Here is a 24,282-nt window from a genome sequence, read left to right on the forward strand (position 1 = left end):
TTTAGCCAGAACCAAAAGTGGTTTCAAAACGAATTAGAAACACAAAGGAGGAACGTATGCTTCTGCTTCCTTCTAGATATACTTCTGGCTTCGGCTCAAAAATCTATATCAAAATCTGCACCAAAACCTGCATCAAATCACGATGTGTGAACATAGCCATATACTGGCAAAACTTTACATGGAGAATCCAGAAAATTTGTATATTTCGTGGTGTTATATATCCCCCACCTGGATAATGGTTAATTCACTTCTCCGTAGTAATAGAATAATGAAAAAAATAGATCCGGAGTACTAAAATATAACTTTTACTAGTATGAATAAAATAGGTATAAACAGATATATAAACAATAGGAGGAACCCATTTGCCAATACTGCATACATATACTTAATTGTTTCCCATCGTTTCAAATTGTTGTCAACAATATTTTTGTATTGACAGCAGATAATGATCAGTCCGCCTTTATAAGGTTTCCCAATTTAGAATGGTTCTTTTGGTCACATATGGAGGAAAGGAATGTTGGGACAAATGTCCTCCTACCCCGTTTCTGTCGGTAAATAGAATCCAAGAAGAATCCTGCAGTTACATCCTGGAAGTGCAATTCTCATCTGAGTTGCCAACTACTTTAATTTTTATACTTTTGGTTGTTACATTTTTGTAGAAATATTTTTAAAGGGTACCTGTAAAAATGAATGTGTACTTTATTTGGGCTCCTCTGAGGCCTTCAGATTATTGGCTGCTTAGGAGCAGAACTGTAAGGCTATGTTCACATGGGTCGGATTTCACACAGATTCCATGTCAAAATCCACGTGCCTACACAAAAAAGCCGGCCGATTAATTATTGATCTGCAAACTGCAAGCCTCGGATTACTGCCGTGTATCCTGCCGCAAATACGGGTCAGATTTGCCTATGGCAAATCCGATTCATTTCAAAACACACCCACAGACCAAGGCCAGCCATGGTGGAAAAATCTGCATATGTTATATGCGGATTTTGCTGTGTATTTCATTCTTACAAACCCCTGGGGAAAATCTGTGACGGCAGTTTTAAAATCTGTAGCATGCCATGAATTCGCACAAATAATTTATTTTTATTTTTTCTGGCCACGTGTGGATGTGGTTGTATAAATTCCCAGTAGACATATATTTTCTCCAAGGGCGGGTCAGTGGTCAAACTATTTGCATTTTTTAGGCCTTGTTCACACAGAGTTTTGGGTGTTAGGCTTGCATTTTCTATTAAGCATATGAGGCCTGTGCCTAAAATCTGCTGTGCAGCAATAGGCGGCCTCACCCCAGGGTTGGGGGCTATGTTATAGTTGGTTCTACCTATCTCATATCTATCTACCTATCTCCTATCTATCTACCTATCTCATACCTATCTACCTATCATCAAATATATCTGTTTATTTTACAGAAAGAAGATGTTTTGATCACACTCTTACCAGCGGGTCATTGTCCAGGTTCAGTCATGTAATATACACTATAATCCTTATTACTATGTTTGATGTGTGTAGACCACATTAAGATGGGGAAAAAAAAAAGGAATGGAAGGGAAAAGTAATGATGATGATTGCTGTAAAAACCAATGCAGTCATTGCTTTGTTCCAACCTGTCTTAGAAAGGTGCTAACTTAAAATGTTATAGGCCACCACTTTCAGTATACTGCGGGGCAGTTTTCCTCATTTATATCTGTTGGAAAAAAAAGCTTCAAATCTGAGATAGATGGGGCATTCGGTTTCCTTTATTTATTTTTTTATCTTCTCTGAAAAAACGTGCAGTGCTTGGCTAAAGAGGTATTCAACCGTAAACCCATCAACAATGTATACCATAAATGTTTTTAGTATGTTCATATGAATGCAGTCGCCATACCCTCTGTCAGTTGAGTTAACGTTAGCGGTAAAAACAGGAAGAGGCCCCCAATGAGAACCTCATTTTAGCTACTCTTTTTCAGCAAGGGACATGTCTACATAGAACCACAATAAACAGTTGATGTTGCAGGTGTTGTGTTGTGTTGTAGCAATGGTTTAGTGACAGTGAAGTACAGGCATGTGTGTAAAGCAGGAAGACGTCTTCTATTGTCCTAAGCTACATTATCCACTGACATATGTGAAATAATCGAAGTATCCAGCCAGCACTCATCACTGAACTACATTTCCCAACATCCCTACCTGCTGTGTAGGAGCTATCAATGACTGTCTGGATATTTTACAGTGTGTGCTTTGTGCTCATGTTTTTTTCTGTGTATTTAACAATTTATGGGTTGACCTTATACATTTATATCAGGGGTAGCAGCCTTTGGCTCTCCAGCTGTTGTGTAACTACAAGTCCTGGCATGCCATGACAGGGTGTAGCTTTCATGCAATGCTGTGAGTTGTAGTTAAAAAGCTGGATAGCCACAGGTTGCTGACAAAAGATTAGTCATATGCATTCTTCTATTTGCCATCGTCGGCCACCTTTTGAGCTATGATCTCAATCTATACTGATTGACAACGACTAAACGTAAAGGTCGCACACAGCCCTGAGTTTTGTAGCTACAGGCATCGATTTGGTCGGTGTTGTCTTTGCATAGTGAGAGGAATGAGAGTGTTGTCTTGTAGTAATTGGTATCCAGGGAGAACTGGCAAGGATGATAATTGAAGCAAAATCCAGTAATGGTTACATACAATTATAGACCGGTGACCGAAATATTAGCCCTATGGGAACTAACATGGCCGTCAGGACGCAGATTCTTGTGTTCAAAACTAAAGGCTAGAGTAGTCTGAAGCGAAAACAGCTGCACTTACAAGAAGAAAGACGACACAGATTCTACATATATCAATTTTCCTTATTTTTTTTTTTTTTTTGTAGGTATGCCTTAAAAAAAAAAAAAAGGATTTACCGGTCCCAATTTGATGCCGATTTAATGCGTTTCGGCAATAAAGCGGGCAAATTATTAGCGCGATTAGCAAAAGGGAGGTATGCACCGTCGCACATATCAACACTTAACGAATCAAATGGAACTCCTACTTCAGACCCAAAAAAAATCAATACCATATTAAGTAAGTACTACCAAGCCCTTTACTCAGAAACACCCATAGATCCCCAAAAAGGGAGGGAATTTTTGGAGAAGGTGAAGCTGCCAGGGCTCACCCAGGAGCAAAATGGTCACTTGAGCGCAGAGATTACATTAGAGGAAATCTGGAGCGCCATTAAGACCTTATCTAACGGAAAGGCCCCGGGTCCGGATGGATTCACAGGGGAGTTTTTTAAATCTCTGAGAGAGGAAATCAGTCCTACCTTGGTGGCATACTATAATATTTTACTAGGCACGGGGGCTTTACCAGCAGAGGCTACAGTAGCGCATATAAAGGTGCTACCCAAAAAGGGGAAGAATCCTCTTGACCCGGGGGCGTACCATCCCATTTCGCTGATAGACCAAGATCAGAAATTGCTCACAAAAATTCTGGCTAATCGGCTGGCTATGTATCTACCCATACTGGTGGGAAAGTCCCAAGTAGGCTTTGTAAAGGGCAGGGCAGCAGTGACAAATCTACGCAAGGTGTTGACGGTGCTAGAAACAGTCAGGCATGATCTCCAGCCAGGTACCAGGCCGGCACTTTTAGCGCTAGACGCAGAGAAAGCCTTTGATAACATACAATGGGAATGGCTGGGGATGGTGCTAGACAAAATGAACATTCAGGGAGACTTCCGGGTCTTCCTGAAGGGAGTCTACAATAGCCCGCAAGCACGTGTTCACTCCTCAGGGTTCCTATCAGATCCCTTCCAATTACATAAAGGAACACGACAGGGTTGCCCCCTATCACCCCTGTTATTCAATCTGGCATTGGAACCTATGGCTAGATACCTGGAGGAATCGGATATGTTCAGAGGCATTCAAGTAGGGTCTTGTGCAGTGAAATTAGCCCTGTTCGCTGATGATGTCATACTTTTTATGTCGAATCCTCAAGAGCATTTAGGGAAGGTTTTTCAATTTTTACAGGAATTTGGACAATGTTCAGGATATAAAGTCAACATAGCTAAGAGCGAACTGCTGGAGTTGGGCAGGCCATTGCCTAAGACCTTTTGGCAATCCTTGGGTTGTGGGATATCACCGGTTGAGCACTCCATTACTTATCTGGGTATCAAAATAGGGAGGGCACCACTCTGTATGGCCTAAATTATCCCCCGTTAATTAAAAAAATACAAGCGGAACTCACTAGATGGGGCCAATTGCCGTTGTCCCTCCTGGGAAGATGCCATCTGATTAAGATGGTTAGTTTCCCCAGATTGCTATACCCCTTTCAAACACTTCCTCTATTATTGAAGCATGTGGATGTCTCGAAACTGACGGCTTCATTCACTAAATTTATATGGGCAGGAAAAAGGCAGCGCATAGCACTTACCAAGCTTATGATGGGTAAACAAGAAGGGGGTGTGAACTTTCCGAATGTCAGGGGTTATAACGTGGTCTGTCTTTTTCGCCATGTAGTAGATTGGCTTCATGAGACAAGCAATTATTCCAACTTAGATCTGGAAGGGGAGTATGCCTCACCCTGGAACCTAAAAGCTTTGTTACATTGTAGAGTTGCTTCTCTTCCGTGCCGTCTCAAAACCTCCATTGTATTGAGAGATACAGTTCTAGCTTGGAAAGTGGTACGTAAACAGTTTGGGCTGCCTCACCTGGTCTCGAAATGTATGCCGTTAAGCGGACATCCAGAGTTTTTACCGGGAATAGACAAGGGGGACGGAATTGCCTCATGGGGGAGGGTAGGCATGGGAAATGCAGGGGATCTTATGCACACAGAGGAAAAGAGGTGGTTAACTGGGGAGGAAATCACCACTAAACTCAGACACATAGCAGGGAGGGTCAATTTTTTGCAAGTACTTCAGGTACGAGCATTTTGCACCTCCAGGCTCAGGGATTTGAGTAAGGAAGCTACCTCGCACACTCTGGATGAGGTCATGGGTCCAACAACTGGGCGGGCGACCATTTCGAGGGCTGTATGGAGCATTGAGAGATGGTTTTGTTCGGCCGCAATCAATGATTAGTTTTAAAAGCTGGGAACGGTGGACTCAGGATCCAGGTATAGGAGAGATCATACTGGGGGGTTGGGAGACGGTACGGAAGAGTGTGATAAATGAGAGCTGGAGGGAAACCTATTTTAAGTTGATGCATGCAGCTATATATGGCTTTAATATTCTGCCTTCACAATCTTTCCCTGACCGCATTACAAGTTGTCCCAAGTGCAATACACCACTGACGAATTTGTGGCATGGAGTGTGGGGGTGTGTACATACGAAACGATTTTGGGGGATGGTACAGAAATATATTGAGGACCATTGGAAAACGAATCTCCCAATGACGCCGCAAGCGCTACTATTCCATCAGGCGCGGCCGCCGGAGGAAGAGGGTGTTCAAGGAGTGAGATCACCTCCCGTGCTGGTGCACACTGTTCTACTGGTAGCCTTGAGATGCCTCCTGAGTAAATGGCTAGAGGCAGACATGCCGGGATTAGAAATGATTGTGTCGCGGCTGAAACAGTTATTGGTTCTTGAGAGGGTGGAGGTGGAAAGGCGGAAGGAAACGGGAACCAAGAAGCTATTTGATAAGTGGCAAACATTCATAGAATCGCAATGTACAGCAGCCGAAATAGCGGAAATTGTTAGGCCCTTCCAGTACACAAAGTGGTATTGTACACAACTCTTGGCAGGCACTTTAGGGGGGTTGCAACTCTGAATCAGCTGGGGGAAAAAGGATGAGTAGAAACTTATTAATGACCTAGGTCGTGTCGAGGTTGGGGGAAGTCATGCTTTCGGTTCATCTGAAGATAGACAATTATGCCATGTTCATATGTTTATATGTTTATGTGTTATGTTGAATTTAACTCATGACAGTAGAGTGCTGCGCACTCATGATGTAACTTTTACGTGAAATGTTTGTAAGAAAATGTGAAAACTGATAATAAAAAGGATATTTAAAAAAAAAAATATATATATATATATATATATTTTTTTTTTTTTTAAACCGTAGTTCAGTTCCTTGCTGAGACCTGGATACACATTTTTTTATTTCGCATTGAAAACAGTCTGATAACACAAAATAGAAAAGGACAGGAAGAAAGTTGCAGATTATATAGAGGATGAAAATCATTTGCAGTCGATTGAATGCGAGAAGGAACTGTAGATCAGGCCTATATTGACGTGCGTGTCCTAACCATTTAATTGGTTGTGTTATGGTTTTATTGTAAAATGTGTCTCTTTTTTGCCATTAGAAGTGAAATTTTTTTAGATTTTGAATCTTTCTAATGGTTTACACGCTCACTGTGCATTGTACTGAGAATGTTGGCTGATTCTGAGGTGACATTATTTTTCATTTTCAGGTTTTTGTTTCAAGGACAAAATGGAACTGTTCTCTATACCGGAGACTTCAGACTAGCAAAAGGAGAAGTAGCTCGTATGGAGCTTTTACATTCAGGAAGCAGGTGTGCAGCATGTATACAGTATGGTAACCTATTTTACTTGTGTGGTAATGTATACCGCCAACGCAGAAATACTTCAGATATGCATAGCTTCCCAGATGTGAACCACTAGAACCATTCAATTTGGTTCTCTCTGCACTCACTCCTTAAAATATATACATTATACAGGAACAATTGTTTCTTAACTCTTTTACTGTCAAGAATGTATGTAATACGCCGTGAAGTTAGATGCTTGCCGCAACTAGAATATAAGGGTATGTTCACATGCTAAACCAAAAAAACGGCTGAAAGTATGGAGCTGTTTTCTAGCGAAAACCGCCTCTGTCTTTCAGCCATTTTTAAGCAACTTGCGTTTTTTGCAGCATTTTTTATGGCCGTTTTTGGCGCTGTTTTTCTATTCAGTCAATGAGAAATGGCTCCAAAAACTGCTCAAGCAGTGATGTGCACTTTTTTTTTTATGAGGTATTTTTTTACGCGCCGTTTTTACAAACGGCGCGTAAAAAAATGCCACGTAGGAACGAAACACAGTTTTTCCCATTGGAATCTATGGGCAGATGTTTGGAGGCGTTCAGGCTCTGTATTTTTAGCCGTTTTTCGGCCCGAAAAAACAGCTGAAAATAAACCGTCTGAACATAGCCTTAGAGCTAGAGCTTAGATCTGGGTATCCTATTAAAGCTCAGAATTGTAGCTTTCGAATGATACAATTCAGGGTGCTGCGCTCGTTTTGAAATCGGGGAGCTGGATGAAGAGTTTCACTTCCTGGTTTTGCATCTCTTTAAAGGAGGGGGACGCTGAAGGGGAGAGTAGCAGACTGTGATATTTCGGCCCCCCCCCCCCTGTTGTTATCTCTCCCTGGAGAGCCTCCAAATACCCCAAGGGGATTGATTGTCACATTTGGAGGGGTTCTTTTTCTTTTGTTTGTTCTCTACTACAGGGGTGAGGAAGATGAGCAGTTGCACATGTAACCATCCGCTGCGCTTAGTCAGACCATTTGACTTTGATCCAGATGCCGTAAACATTTAAGTGACAGAGATTTTTGGTCTATTCCGTTCTGGTGATTCTGTGAAGATATGTGCATATAGACACATGTATGAACTCTGCACATCATGAACTTTTATTTGTAGGAGTTGTGCGCCTCAATTTCTGCTTAGGTCAGACTTTTAGACCTCAAACATAAATTTCTGTACATTTTGTTACAAAACATGATGCTTTGATGCAAAATTGTATGAAGTTCTGTCTAATTACAGAAAATATTGGGTATTGGGTTATAATATGATTTTTGTACCTTCTAATTCAGTTTTTTTTTATTTGTGTGTGTTTTAAAAGTATTTTACTTGGGTTGTATACGCTGCGTAAATATCGCGCAGCGTGTCCGACCTGGAACCCACAGTAATTCCGTCCAAAAAATTGCACCACATTGTGGTGTGGTTCTTCGAACGTAATTTCCGCCTTGAAGGAAAGCGCTCATACTTACCCCCTCAGTCTTCTCTGCGAGTATTCCGGACTCCTACGATGACGTTACAGCCTGTGATTGGCTGCAGCGGTCACATGGGATGAAACGTCATCCCAGTAGGCCGGACTGCAGGAAGAGGTAGAGCGTTCTGGGTAAGTATGATTTTTTTTTTCCCCCAGAGTTGCGATTTATTATTTCTTTTTCCGGCGTAATCGCTGCTATAAAGTCGCAAAGCTTGGCTTTCTGTTGTGGGTTTTGCATCCCCATTGAATTAAATGGGGAAAACCTGCAACAGTCAATTTATTAACATTTATGCTGCATTTCTTTCCCGCAGAGTGGGCATGAGATTTCCGAAATCTCACCCACTTTGCTGCTACTGTAAATGCTGCGGAATTTCTGCACACCATTCCGTTGTGGAAATTCTGCAGCGATTACGCTACGTGGGTACCCGGCCTAAGATGTATTTTCAATACAATGTATTAAAAAATAAAATAAAAATGATGTCTCTCTTAACGGCACCCACTTAACAGAGCGCCGCTTCATGTAAACACTGCAGCATCGCTTATACCCATATGTTTAACTCTCTGGCGTGGGTACAATAGTCATTAAATTACATGTTGATAATACAACCTTGGTGTACCCCTCTTTTTAAAATTAACAGGGCTTACTATTTGACTTTATTTCTCTATACATTACTAAGGGGGTTTACTTCAAGTGTCTCTGGATTTGTCGCCCAACAGTCTTTTAAATCCGGACTCCAACCGCAAAACTATTCTGGCCTCAAGTGTTCTACAAAATATCTATTGTATTGATTTTTTTTTTGCTTCCTCTTAGAGTTAAAGATATAGAAAGTGTTTATTTAGACACGACATTCTGCGACCCCAAATTTTTCCAGATTCCCAGCAGGGTAAGTCATTGTTATGTTGTTATTAATTTTTTTTTGTATACTATGTTGCTAGTTTAGGCTAGTAATACATATGGATTTTTCGGTTGTTAAAGGCTATGTACACCTTTTTGAAATTTGTTATTTTTTTTGTTTTTTTTAAATAAAATATGTCTGTGTTTGGTGCAACTTTCGAACTACTTTTTATTAAAATTTATGTTTACTTTTTGAGATAAAGCTGCGCTCAGTGTCTATCACATCTACGTTCTGAACTTAGATGTGATCATCGCAGGACCCGCTGACACTGAACCAGTCAGTGCCGCTGACCTGATAGATTGAGGTCTCAGCGCTAGATACAGTATGTATATAGGATACAAAGCAGCTGTATCTCAAAAAGTAAAAATAGTTTTTAATAAAATGTATTTAGAAAGTATCACCAAACGCACTAATAGGTTGCTTTTTTTGTTTTTGTTTTTTTTTTATAAAGTTTATTTCAAAGGTTTACATAGCTTTTAAAGAAAGTCACATGACCATGGACAGAATTTTATCCGCTGGAAGTAAACAATGAATGTTCCTACTGAATAACAACAAGCAGAGATCTTGATAACTGAAAGTATATTGGAAGATTGTATATCTATTATACAAAAAAACAACATGAATTTGCTGAAACTAGAGCCCTCTAAGCTTTATTTGCAAATAAATGTAAAACCCCTTTAAATGTCACAGTAAATTACTTTAGAATATAATTGGATGGAAAGGTGATGGGTGACCGCGGATTAAAGGGGTTTTCCGGGACTTTAATACTAATGGAGTTTCCTAGGCCCCCAATACCTGACCATAATCGGGGTCTGGCTTTTGCCCCCTTCAATACCCTCGAGAATCAGACCCACCACTGATCAGATAGTGATGGCCTATCCTAAGGATAGCCCAACAATATTACAAAAATTACACAAGTTAAAGAAGAAATTTTGCACTCAAATCGCATATGATTTTTATTTAAAATTGCTTGTTATTTTGAGATGTCACATGGCTGAGTAACCATAGCTTTAATTAAATTAGTTTTTGTTTTCTGCAGGAAGAATGTTCGATTGGGATTTTGGAGTTGGTGCGTAGTTGGATAACACTGAGTCCTTACCATGTCGTCTGGCTTAACTGCAAAGCAGCTTATGGATATGAGTATCTATTCACAAATCTGAGTGAGGAATTTGGAGCAAAGGTAAAATGGAGCTCCGTTTTTGTAAAGAACAGGATTGCATGGTAAATGGCTCGATCACGTTATTTATTACTGTGGTCCATGATGTCTCCTCTCTTCCTTATGTACAGTATATTGTATTCAATATTACATTTTATCTCTTTTTATTTTTATCTGGGACCAGATTAACCTTGAACCATAAGGATAATAGATCAATATTACAAGTGATCTGTTATTGGGATGTTGTGGGGTCCTAAATCAGGTGTTCGTTTTTTAGGAGTGGAGAACGCTTACATTTTGAGGGAATACAAAGAATATCTGACGTGTCTGTCAATACACAATCCAGAGTAGGATGTAGATCTTTATCACCCTTTCTAACAAACAGAATTGTGTAGAAGACATTTAAATTGGCATGTATTAAGAGAAAGTATCCCGCCTTGTAATTGTCGGCAGTCATTTGAGTGAACAGGAGGATAGAATGTTTTGTGCAGCTGGATTTTGTTTTAACCATCTCCATATTTTACTTTTTTGTTATTTGAGTTACCGCCTGTAAAAATGAATTCAAATTGGGAAGGGGGTGGTTACATTTTCTTACCCATCTGGATTTGGTCCATGTTGGCCTAGCCCTTTTCATGACTAGTCTACAGGTGTAAGAAATAGTTTCATGAATGAACACCTCAGTAGAATTCTATATAGTCTCATCATGCTGAACGAAAGATCTGGAGTAACATGACTCCCCATAATCTCATTATCATTACAAATGCCATTTAACAAGTAGACGGGTCCAATATACTTGTTTTTATGACTGGCATCGGTCTATTGTCAGACTTGATATGTTTAATGGGTGTTTACTAAATGGGATTTGGTGTATAATTACAGTAAGATTCCTAATTTATTATGAAGACGCCAATTAGTAATTTTCACGTTTCCTCCCAAAAATCATCTCATACGGTCCCAACTTCCTGTCCAGTTTTCAGTAACAATGCAGACTTTAGTCTGGAGCAGTAGATCAATACATACAGAATACAGATATAATTTATTTAGCAGTGCTGGACCAATCCCAGTAGTACGGTATCCAATGTACTTAGATATTTGCTGCCCAACCTTTTGGTATGCTTTTTATTGATGGCTTGAAGTTCCTAGTGTTGGGCTTTTCCAAATAAAACAATGAATCAAACTGGCGTATTCATGAGCTGCTGCTATCTCCGCCCACTCGCCACTGAATGACAGATGGCTCCCTATGCACAGTAGTAGGGAGACATATGCCAATCAATAGAAAGTTAGTGGGACTAGTGGAAAATGGGCAGAGCTAGCGGCAGCTCATGAATATGCCGGATTCATCTCTGGCGGCGCTGCCCGTTCTAGGAATGTAAGTTCTCATAAAAGCGATCACATAAGTAGCAGACTGCTGAAATCAGCATGTAGGGCAGCATAATGTAGATAACCGGTTCCCCTTAAGGGATTATTATTTATGTAATGCCGTATACTTCCAGGGCACTGTACAAGTATATAAGGGGGATTGATACATAGCGTATGAACGAATACATACAACAGTCTAATACACTACTCAGCAAACTTACAGAATAAAGCGGGCCTTGCCCGTAAGTGCTAGCAATCTCGACAAGACCGTGAGAAGAAAAGAAGGTAGGGTAGCAAGAACCGTATAAATAATCATGTACATAGTGGTAGTGGAGACCAGGTTAATAGTTTGTTGTGGGCTCGTCTGTAGGTTGGTTTTTGGTTCCATTTGGTCCAAATTCAATTTTAGGCCCTGTTCACACAGTTTTTTGGGCGCGGTTATTGATGCGGAAAACATGCCAAATAACGTCCGAAAACGCCTCCCATTGATTTCAATGGGAGGCGAAGGCGTCTTTTTCCAGCGAGCGGTGGAAAGCGCTCGCAGTAAAACCAATCATTATGCCATTCTCTTCAGGTGTTTCCGTCTCTGACCTCAATGGGAGGCAGAGATAACGGTTTTCGCAGTGGGTGATTAAAACGCAGCAAAAAAGTTGGCAAGTTTTCTGCCGGCAGGTCAAAATCGGATTTTTCCACCTGCAAAAAACTCTAGTGTGAACTAGGCCTTAGTGTCTTATATAGGGATAACTGACTATGTTAATGTACCCTTTTTTGGTCGGTCTCTTTTTTTTTTTTTTTTTTTTTTGCACCTTAATGGACTTGATTTACAATATATTCTGCACATTTCATCAGAGCCACATTAACGCTTCTTTTTGACAGGTTCATGTGAATAAGCTAGATATGTTCAGGAACATGCCTGAGATTCTTTGCCAGGTGACCACAGACAGGCGGACACAGATACATGCATGTCGTCATCCAGTGGTAAATACATTGCTAAATGTTCTCAAATTTTAATTGCTCAACTAGTTATGTTTTTTTGTTTTATTATGGATACTCTAAGATTGTCATTTTATTTCTTTGCTTTTGCATATTTTTAAGGAAATTCATAACAATCCATGGGAAAAAATGTCTGAAAGGGAAAAAGCAGTTTAAAAAAAAATGCCTAGAATATGAAAATACCTAGAACGTGAAAAGTTCATTACTGCACGATAGTGCAATCTTTATTGTATCGCTATTCTCCTACGTGGTTGAGGAGACTTTGTGTCCTCTTAAGCAACAGGGACCTTGTACGACTGCGATCTCTGCACCAACTATTGCACCTCCTATTAATAAAATGTCGTCTTGTTATCTGTTTGTAATTGTTCTTGTGCAACAAAAAAGGTGGAACATACATTCAAATAGAACTCTTGGGGTATATTTCACACACGGTAGATTTGTATACATTTCTAAGACTGTCCCGTTCATCTGAATAGAGCTTGCAGAAATCTATGCACCTGCTGCAGAAACCACCACGTTCACATGTACGGAACAGATTTTTAGTCGCAGATGTTTATGCATCAAATCTGCAGCATGCGAACATATTTCTTAGGCCGGGTTCCGATGTAGCGTAAAACGCTGCCGAATTTCTGCAACGGAATTCTGTTCAGAAATTCCACAGCATTTACAGTAGCAGCCAAGTGGATGAGATTAAGAAAATCTCTTGACCATTCTGCAGGAAAAAAAAACACATCGTTAACATTAATTGATCTGCAGTGTGGAATTTAAATCCGCAGCGTGTCAATTCGTGTTGTTTTTTTTGTTGCTTTCCTGTTGCTGGTTTACCCCATTGAATTCAATTGGGGATGCAAAACCTGCAACAAAGCCATGTGTTGCGATTTCACCGCATAAATCATAACTCAGAAATAAAAATTCATACTTGCCCAGAACACCCTGCTTCTTCCTCCAGTCCGGCCTCCTGGGATGACGTTTCATCCCATGTGACTGATGCAGCCAATCACAGGCTGCAGCAGACATCTGGGCTGTAGCGTCATTCAGGGAGGCTGTACCGGACAGCCACGGAAGGACGAGTCACCATGACAACTGTCTAGGTAAGTATGGACTTTTTTTGTTTTATTTCTACGTTGCTTACTGCAGCGGATATTCCGCCTGAAAATTATGGTGCGGTTTTACAGACTGAATGTGCTGTGGGTTCCACGTCGGATACGCTCTGTAGTTTTCAGGCAGCGTATCCGTTCCGTGGGAACCCGACCTTATAGCTCGGTGCATAGCTTTTTTGTGTACTGTATCCGTAGTAGAGCTTGAGGTCTATGTTACCTCTTGGATTGTCACTTTATGTGGGAAAAGTGAATAACTAAGAAAATTCACATTGATAAATCATTTAGGAGTGAATATGTAAACCTAATTTAATGATTTCTTATTAATTGGAAGAATGAAGAATTTATACGAGGAAATAGACTGCCTTGTGGAATGTTTTCATGTGACGGGGTACCTTTGCGTGTCATCAGCATCAAACCATCAACCATGTGGTTTGGAGAGAGGACCAGGAAAACAAATGTTATTGTCAGGTATGTCACGTGATGTAATTTATCGCCATTTTTTTTGTTACGAGTGGTTTTTTACAGTGTGGTATAAAATGGTTAAAGAAATTCAAGAACCATTATCAGCGCAAAACCAATTTCAAACATAATGGAAACAAAATACAGTAGGAGAGAGTGCAGCCCATATGAGTTTACATTACTAACCCAGGTGTTTTCTACATGGTTGATAATCAGTATACATGGGGAAACCAGACGATTGGCGAAGCCAATTATATTAGAGTGCAGAAGAAAGCAACCCAGGAAATATTTGGTTTTTTTCCCTTTTTATGCTTATTCCACTTAGATGAGGTTTACGGAATGGAGATATATTCATTTCTATAAGGTTCCAAAAGAAAGCTTGTCTTGGGAAAAAATAAAATAATGGTTAGAATAAAAAGAGAGCGTTTGGGTACATTTTATACTAGTCGCAAAGGTTTAATAGCTCTCTGGACATAAGAGTTAAAGGGTACGTCACCTTTGGACACAATTTTATAGTTTGTCTATCTTTAATCTACATAAAAAGTTGCCACTTTGTATGTACATTGCATTACTTACTTTGTACTGATCGTGAGTTACGGCCTGGATTATACTCCAGAACTGCATTAACAATTCTGCTGACCCAAAGTCACCCAGCATTGCCTATTTAACCACTTCACGACTGCCATACGGCTATATACGTTTTAACTGCCGATGCCCCATGCAGTTGTCATGTATGTAAAAGTAGACAGCCTGGAACAGGTTTTAATGAGTGCAGTGCTGCTTCATTGTGAACTGCGCTGCACTCTCATGTCTGCCAGGTCTTTGAGAGCCTCAGAATACACTCCCCACTGTAGATAGCGCCACACACAATCCTCTGTAGATAGTGCCACCTAAGCTCCCTCTAGGATCGGAAACCGCTCTATGGCCGAGGATTCCCCTCCCAGAGGGAGCCCCCGCCGTCTCCATCCCTGCTGTAGATAGTGCGACCCCCCTGCAGATAGCCACCTCCTTGCTGTAGATCACAACCCCCCTGCTGTAGATAGCATCGCACCCCCCCCCCCCTCCACTGTAGATAGAGCCACCTGAACTCCCTCTAGGAGCGGAATCCCCAGTGTTAGATCGCACTGGCCGGGGATTCTGTTTCTCGAGAGAGAGTCCCTGACATCACTGTCCATTTGGACAGTGACGTTAGGGGCTCTCCCTAGGAGCGGAATCCCCAGCCGACACTCTGGCCGCGGATTCCGTTACTGGAGAAGCCCCTGACGTCACTATCCATATATGGACAGTGACGTCAGATACTACTCCTAGAGCGGAATTCCTGCTCTGGCAGGGGGTTCTGCTTTTAGAGTTAACCCCTGATGTCTCTGTCCATATATGGACAGAGACCTCAGGGGCTCCCTGTAGGAGTGGAATCCCCGGCCAGAGGGATTCCGCTCCTACAGGGAGCTACAGGGGTGCCCTTTACATGAAGGGGGTGCCATTTACAGGGGGGCGCTATCTGCAGGTGGGGATTTTGCTATCTACAGGGGGATAACGCTATTTGCAGGGGGTGGCACTATCTACATGGGCACACTGGCATATGGGCATTACTTACAGGGGGCACTGTGGCACTATGCGAGCACTGGCTCTATTACAGTAGGTACTGTGGCACTATTACAGTGGCCACAATTTGGGCACTGCCACTATCTATGTGGGCAATGGGTCACTATCTACATGGGCACTGTGGTGTTTTCAAGGGGTTGGGACAAATAAACCCTAACAATTAAAATTCATCCATTTTTATTTTTTAACATCCATGAAAAACTGATGGCAAATGGCGGTTAAAAACGGCCGAGAAATGGATTCAAATTTTGAGACCCATTGATGCAAAACAGCCATGATAATCTCACAGTAGATCCGTTAACTGCCCTTTTTTCACTGTCGCGTGAATATAGCCTAATAGCCCTCTTTACTCTCCCCTCACAGCGACCCATGATGACGGCGGGAGAAGATTCATTGTTACAGAGCTGTACTGTGTGTGTGTATGTGTGTATGTATGTATGTGTGTATGTATGTATGTATGTATGTATGTGTGTATATATATATATATATATATATATATATATAATATATGTGTGTGTGTGTGTGTTTTCACATTTTTTTGTGATTTTGTCTGCACATAATAAAAATTCCAAACACTGAATTAATTAAACTAATCTAGAAAATGAAAGCCTCATAAGTCTTGTAAAAAACAAAAAGTAAAAAAAGTTGTGATACTCAAAGCGGTTGCAAAGATATTATCGTTTAAAAAAGTGCATATCAGAAATGGAAAATTTGATCGGACATAGGGGCATCAATGACCCTTGGTCATGAAAGGGTTAGTATTGTCACAGATCTTGCTCTGGTCATTAGAATTCTGGGAGGTGTAGTGCTTTTGCCAGGCACTGTACAGTGGGTGGTTGAAGGAAAAGATAACTGGCCCATTGCAGTACAGAAGAACAGCTACCGCTAGGTTCACTGTGTATGAGCATTGTGTATGGTGGGATCATAAAAAAAAAAAAATATAGGCAACTTGACGTAAGTCCCCAGTCATATCAAATTGTATCCCTGTGTAGTTTCAGATGTCTGCTGTTGATTTCCATTAAAATAAACATATTTTTTTTTACATAATTGTCTTATGGGCATGTTAGATGAATACTCTGATCAGTTCCATCATTAAAACCACTGACAAGTGGAGTGAATAACGTAGATTTTCTCCTTACAATGTCACCAGTCAATGGGTGGGCTATATTCGGCAGTAAGTGAACAGTCACTTCTTGACGTTGATGTGTTTGAAGTTGTGTTACTTTATGTGGTAATATCGGAATGCTTTTACTTATCCAAGCAATTCTGAGATTGTTTCATCGGGACATGTTGTACTTTGTTAGTGAAAAAATTTGGTCGATAATTTCGGTATTTATTTCTGATAAACACAAATTTTAATTTTAATTAGCATTTTTCAAAATGTAAACGTATCTGCTTGTAAAACAGATAATTATACCACGCAAAATAGTTACTAGTTAACTTTTCCCATATGTCTACTTTATGTTTGCATCGCTTTTTGAACATCCTTTTATTGTTCTAGGACGTTACAAGACTTAGAACTTTAGCAGCAAATTCTCATATTTTAAAGAAAATTTCAAAAGGCTATTTTTTCAGGGACCAGTTCAGTTCTGAAGTGGCTTTGAGGGCCTTATATATAAAAAATCCCCAGAAGTCATCCTATTTTGAAAACTGCAACCCATCAAGCTATTCGAATCAGCATTCACAAAGGGTTTTAACCCTTTAGGCGTTTCACAGGAATTAAAGCAAAGTAGAGCTAAAATGTACAAATTTTATTTTTTTGTTTCTTTGCCGAAATTCATTTCTAATACGTTTTTTTTTCTGTAACACAGAAGGTTTTACCCGAGAAATGCAACTCCATATGTTATTGCCCAGATTCTGCAGTTTTTAGAAATATTCCACATGTGGCCCTAGTGTGATAATGGACTGAAGCACTGGCCTCAGAAGCAAAGGAGCACCCAGTGGATTTTGGGCCTCCTTTTTTTTTTTTTTTTTAGAATATATTTTAGGCATCTTGTCAGGTTTGAAGAGGTCTTGTGGTGCCAAAACAGTGGAAACGCCCCAAAAGTTACCCCATTTTGGAAACCACACACCTCAAGGAATTTATCTAGGTGTATAGTTCGCATTTTGACCAGAGAGGTTTTTCACTATATATATTGGAATTAGTCTGTAAAAATGAAAATCTACTTTTTTTTTTCTGATAAAACATAGAAATGTTTAATATTTACAAGGAATAATGAAGAAAATGCACCCCAACATTTGTAAATCAATGTCTCCCGAATACGGCAATATCCCATATGTGGTAATAAACTGCTGATTGGACCCACAGCATTGCTCAGAAGGGAAGGAGCGCCATTTGGATTTTGTATTTGTATTGCTGTATATTGTTATTTTTACAGGCTTCTGTAACCACACGATCGCTGTTCCTGTCCGTTAGTCCTGGGTGTCCGCTGTAATACACAGCTGACACATGCAGCGTATGGAGCGGGCTCAGCACGTGAGCCCGCTCCATACATCAACCCCAGCACCATGACGTGCTATTAAGTCATAGTGCGCAAAGGGGTTAATGCACCACGGATGGTGTGAATATTGCAATTTTCTACTGGTATGCCATTTTAGTGCATAATATGTTGTGCCACTGAAGACAAATACCTCATAAAACGTTAAGCGGGTTCTCTCGGGTATGGCGATGCCACAGATGTGGGCGCAAACTGCTGTTTGGGCACGCTGCACGGCTCAGAAGGGAGGGAGCGCCATTTTGCTTTTGGAGCGCAGATTTTGCTTGGTAATGATTCTGTTTGGGGTATTGCTGGTATTTCAGTTTATAATGTGGGGGCATATGTAAGCTGTGCAGAGTACATCAGGGCATAATAATAGGGTATAATAATGCTGTAAATAAATAATAATCCTAGATTTGTGGCCAGTGTCATACTGATAAATGGCGCCCGATCTTATCCGATTTTGGAACACTACACATTTTGCATCGCCATGTTCTGAGAGCCAGAACTTTTTTATTTTTTCACCACCGGAGCTGTGTGAGGGCTTACTTGTTGCGGGACAATCTGTACTTTTCATTGGTACCGTTTTGGGGTACATGTTTTTGATCACTTTTTATAAAAAAAAATTGCAAGCGGGGTGACGAAAAACAAGCAATTCTGACAATGTTTTTTAGTTTATTTTATGCAGCGTTCACCGTGTGTTATAAATTACAGTTTTACTTTATTTTGTGGCGATACCATATGTATATAGTTTTTTTTAATGTTTTGCGCAATAAAATCCCTTTTTTTATAAAATGTATTTTCTGTGTCACCATATTCTGAGAGCCGTAACTTTTTTATTTATTTTTTGTCAAAAAAGCTGTGTAAGAGCTTGTTTTTTGCGGGACGGGTTGTAGTTTTAATTGGTACTATTTTCGGGTACATGCGACTTTTTGATCACTTTTTATTCTCTATTTTGGGAAGGGTGGTGACCAAAAAAATAGCGATTCTGGTCTAGTTTTTTATTGATTTGTTTTTGGGGTGTTCATCGTGTGGGAAAAATAACATTATAGTTTGGGTCGTTACGAACGCGCCGATACCAAATATGTGTACTTTTTTTAACGTGTTCATTTTGTTCCTATAATGAAAGTCTTATAGGAAAAAAATGCTCTTTTTTTTTTTATTTTTTATTTATATATATATATATATATATATATATATATATATATATATATATATATATATATAACTTTTATTTTTACACTTTTTAAAACATTTTTATTGTTTTGTTTTTTTTTTAACTTTTTTTACTTGTCCCACTTTTTACTTGACATTTAGGCTATGTTCACACACAGTTTTTTGGCGCGGAAACCACGCCGCAAAACTCATCAAAAACGGCCCGAAAATGCCTCCCATTGATTTCAATGAGGCCGAGACGTCTCTTTCCCGCAAGCAGTAAAACCATCAAGCGGGAGAAAGAAGGGACATGCCCTATATTCGGGCGTTTACGCCTCTGACCTCCCATTGACATCAATTGCCGCGGGCGAAATACGCCGCGAAAAAACGCTGCGAAAATCGGGTGCAGGGAGAGGAAAATGTGTTAACATAGCCTTAGACTTGCAGCTTTGATCGCAGCTAGAGTACACTACCTACTAACCGTCACACTGACAGGAAGCCCCGGAGGACCGGCCGGAGGCTGCTCCTCCGAGGATTCCGTACATGGCAACCCGGAGGTCATATTCTGTCCTCCGATTTCCACGACAAGCATCGGCAGCCCCCACAATCACTTTGTGGGGGCTGCCGATGTGCTTCAAACCCCTTAAATGCGGCAATCGGTCGCCGCCTTTATGGGGTTAATTGCCGAAATCAGCGGCAATGGTCCGCTGACCGGCAAGACTGGAGTGTAAGCTGTCAGGGACAGCTGACCTCCCGGTTCCCAGACACTGTCCGTTAGGACAGTGTGCTCCCAGAACTGCTCCACAACTGTACGTCCTGGTGCGGGAAGCAAGCCCTCTGCAGGACGTACAGTTGCGGCACAGCGCATGAAGATGTTAAGAAAATTTAGACTATTTTTTACAGGGGCCAGTTCAGTTGCGAAGCAGCTTTCAGAGGCCTATACAATACAAACCCCCATAAATCACCCCATTTTATTACCTGCACCCTTCATAGTATTCAAAACAGCACTTAGAAAGTTTCTTAACCCTTTAGGCATTTCACAAGAATTAAAGCAATGTGCAGGTGAAATCTAAAAATTTAATTATTTTTTTTTTTGCAGAAATTCATTTTTAATTTTTTTTCTGTAACACAGAAGGTTTTACCGGAGAAATGCAACTCAACATTTATTGCCCAGATTCTGCAATTTTTAGAAATATCCCACACGTGGCCCTACTGCGCTACTGGACTGAAACACAAGCCAAAAGAGCACCTTGTGGATTTTGTGGCCTTCTTTTTGTTAGAATATATTTTAGGCACCATGTCAGCTTTGACTTTGAAGAGGTCTTGTGATGCCAAAACAAGAACCCAAAAAAGACCCCATTTTTTAAACTACACCCCACAAGGAATTCATCTAGCAGTGTAGTCAGCATTTTGACCCCTCAAGTGTTTCATAGATTTTTTTAGAATGTGGACGTGAAAATGTGAAATGTCGTCTTGACCAAAAAAATTTCCACAAGGAATAAAGAAGAAAGAGCCCCCCAACTATTGTAAAGCAACTTCTGCAGATTACTAAAATACCCCATATGTGGTCATAGTCTTCTGTTAGGGCACATGGCAAGCCTTAGAAGGGAAGGCGCTCCATTTGGCTTTTGGAGTACAGATTTGCTGGATTGGTCTCTTGGCACCATGTCGCATTTGCAAAGCCCCTGAGGGACCAGTACAGTGAAAACTGCCCAAAATTGCAGAATCCTTTCTTAACTAACAGAAGCCTGCATCGGGAGCACGCACACTTCCTGCATGGCTCCAACGATGCATCTGTTCTTCCTAGAATACGTATCCGGCGTCTGTTAGAGCTGGATACGGATTCCTCTTGACAACGAGCGTGCAGAGCTCAAGTAACAGCAGGCAAATCAGAAGGAGATAGGAGTGAAGACGGAACAACAGGAGGAAAACCATAGGATATCAGTAATAACTATACATTATGAACATGCTTATATTTTCAATTAGAAAACAGCAATGAAAAATTTAAAAAACTTTACAGGTACACTTTAATGGATCTGCTGATAACGTCACCTTCAGAGGCCCTATGGAATAGATGACTCGAGTCTGAACTGTTTTAGCTCCATTAAGGTGGGCCTACACAATATTAGGCAGGTGATTTTAATGTCATGGCTGATCTGCGTACATCGAATTTCCCTGCATGTTCTCTGGTTGTAAAGCCTAAACTGCTGTTACGCCTCATGCACATGACAGAGTGTGCCATCCATTTTTCATGGAGCCGATTCACCCGCTAAAGTGAATGGGTTCATGAACACCATCAGGTACCACTCGGTTGCTGTCAAAAACGGCCAGAGTGGCACAAAGGTCGTGTGCAAGAGACCTTAGGGCTTTTTCCACACTGTGCATTCAAATTCTGTTTTGTGCCACAGTTTTTTAAAAACTGCAGCAAAATCTTAATCAGAACACATCGTGTAAATAGACCCATAGAGGTGTGTTCACTAACAGTCTTGTCTGTTTTTACATTGACAATCAGCAGACTTGTCCGTGCCATTCTTTACTAGAATAAACACTAACTCTGGATCAGTACAAGAAATTTAAAATAATGGTCAAAGGTGGACTTACCAGTTAAGGATCTGTATTTCTTACTTTCTCATTTAATAAAACACTACTAGATCCACATTGTATTAGATATGGCGGGTCCTAACATGTTTTTTGGACCTGTTTTATTCTTCGTTTGTGACAAAATTCTATGTCTTTCTTTGGTCTGAAGTCTGGTGTTCTTCTTTTCCCTTGCAGAGCAGGAGACAGCTCGTATCGTGCATGCTTTTCTTTCCATTCATCGTTTAGTGAGGTGTGTAGATAACATTTCTGCTTTAAGAACAAATTTCTTTAAAATAAATAGAAAATTCCTGTAAATTTAAGTATGCCCTTTTCTGTCTTGTTCTATTCTGCTGTTTCTTAGTTATAAGTGTCTTTCTTCATTAGTTGATGAACAATATTACAGGTTGACACCCAATTTCCTTGATGCCTGAAGGTCAAATATGCGTAGAAATGCTGAGGGGGCAGAGGATATATCCATGCCATTCAGCAATCTGGGAAACTAGGTAACAATCCTAATGTTGATTATAATGGTGACCACTAGCCATCAAGGGAAGATAAAGGTATAACTAAGAAACAGCTAGAAGGGCGTTTAAACTGAAATATTAATATCTGTTGTTATACGTTTTATATTGGGTCAATGTCTATACAAAAACATCTGTTAAGTAATTTTTCTTTCTTTTGAGATTAAGGACTTTTTGAGTTACATCAAACCTATGAATGTCTATCCAAGCGTGATTCCAGTTGGGAAAACATTAGCATATGTTGAAGAAATGTGAGTTAAAGTGTAATCTTATTGTTTTGTGAGAAGTCTCAAAATCTAGACCTGCCAAAAAAAAAATTGTTTTGTACTCGCTGTAAAATCCTTTTCTCGTTGAACTCATTGGGGGACAAAGCACCATGAGTATAGGCCCTTACCACTAGTAGGCTGAAACTAGGTAGGGAAAAGTGTTTGATCCGGCCAGGCAGGTCATACTCTTTCCACCGACACTAGGCTAGTCTGTTTTGTGCAGAAAGCAGTAGAAGAATAAAATACATGATCCTGGGAGAAACAACAAAAAATAGAACAAGCATCCTGGGTCCAAAATAAGAAACTGAGAACGGGATCTGTGTCCCCAATGTGTACAAAGAAAAAAAAACGAAACAAATTTTTCTCAGAAATGTAATTGAGGACACAACACATGGGACGTACAAAAGCCGACCCGAGGGTGGGCAAAATGAACTGGCCATGCAACCTACCTAACGTACAGCAGCTTGGAGTATCTTGCAAGCCAGCATGAATCAGGTAGAACTTTAATGTATGTACTAAAGCCCAGGTAGCAGCCTTGCAGACCTGAGAGACTGATACTTGGTACCAAATCGCCCAGGATTTTTCGACGGCCCGGTGGAGTGGGCGGTAACCCGAAAGGGATTAACTTTACCATTGGACCGATAGATCTCCATGATCGGAGACTGAATCCAGTGAACAATAGTCGCTTAAAAGGCAGCCAAGCCCTTGTGTGGTCCTTCTGGGATTAAGGATATAGAACTAGAGTGTCTGAACGACATTGTTGCAGCAAGGTAGGTGCGTATAGCCCTAACAACGTTGAGGTATGCACTCCCTGATGGAAAGGAGAGAAAAAAAGGCTATGTTCTCATTTTTGTGAAAGTCAGAAACCACCTTTGAAAAAAAATTCTGGACAGATTGGAACACCACCTTTTCCCTGTGTATCACAAGGAAAGGGGATTTGCAGGAAAGTGCAGCCAAATCAGAGACCCTTCTGATGGAAGTAATGCCAACAAGGAATGCAAACTTCCAGTAGAGGAACCTATTCTGGAGGTCGTGCAATGTTTTGAAGGAGGAAAACTGCCAGACTTCCAGGACTAGGTGAAGACCCCAGGGCTCAGTGGGATGGCATTATGGGCCTCACAATGCAAAAATATTATTTCACCTGGGAACAGAAAGCCAGAGTGAGCTGAAAAAGAATCAAGAGCGCTGTAATCTGACCTTTTTAGAGAAGCAAGGCCAAGTCCCTGTTCCAGGCCAGATTGGAGCAAGAATAGGCTCCTAGGCGTAGAGCACACAAAGGGTTGGAAATTGTGCTGCTCACACAGCGTAAATAGGCCTTCTGTGCGATGAAATACATTCGCTGATTGGAGTTTCAGGCTTTGAGGATCGTCTGGATGACTGACTCCAAAAGGCCTCTGCTTCAACAGCCACGCCATCAAACACACCTGAAATAAAGTGGGATCGAATAGCGGACCTTAGGAAAGATGAGGTCGAATACCAGGCCTGGGAAGGCCAATCTGGAGCCACTAGAACTGCCCTAGTTTGAGAACCTAGGGCAGGTGCTGACGGGGATGGAAGAAATAAAGAAGAGAGAACCCCTCCCAAGGAGTGACATGGGTGTCTACCACGCGGGCCAGGAGCTTGCAAGCCCTGGCCATGTAGACTGGAACTTTATTTTTTTTAGTTCAGACTGGATGTGAAGAGGTCCATGTCTAGAGTGCCCCACCTCTGGAAAATGTAGAGCTGACCTCTGGGTGGAGCAACCACTTCCCGGGATCTAGCCGTTTACGACTGAGTGTGCAGCCCA

General features: G+C 40.9%; 1 protein-coding gene across 2 annotated transcripts in view; it reads left to right on the plus strand.

The window, feature by feature from the left end:
- DCLRE1C (DNA cross-link repair 1C) overlaps positions 1–24,282 on the plus strand; it is a 37,167-nt gene that overhangs the window by 6,202 nt on the left and 6,683 nt on the right. The window contains exons 5-12 of one of the 2 annotated variants that reach the window (XM_075857380.1): positions 1,413–1,468; positions 6,358–6,459; positions 8,744–8,816; positions 9,868–10,008; positions 12,220–12,321; positions 13,768–13,904; positions 21,905–21,959; positions 22,399–22,481. In XM_075857380.1, coding sequence (XP_075713495.1) covers positions 1,413–1,468; positions 6,358–6,459; positions 8,744–8,816; positions 9,868–10,008; positions 12,220–12,321; positions 13,768–13,904; positions 21,905–21,959; positions 22,399–22,481 — 749 coding nt within the window. Of the gene's footprint in view, positions 1–1,412; positions 1,469–6,357; positions 6,460–8,743; positions 8,817–9,867; positions 10,009–12,219; positions 12,322–13,767; positions 13,905–21,904; positions 21,960–22,392; positions 22,482–24,282 lie in introns of both variants that reach the window. The other variant, XM_075857379.1, reaches the window with a different exon arrangement.

Source organism: Rhinoderma darwinii, chromosome 3 (assembly GCF_050947455.1).
Source record: "Rhinoderma darwinii isolate aRhiDar2 chromosome 3, aRhiDar2.hap1, whole genome shotgun sequence".
NCBI lineage: Eukaryota > Metazoa > Chordata > Amphibia > Anura > Rhinodermatidae > Rhinoderma > Rhinoderma darwinii.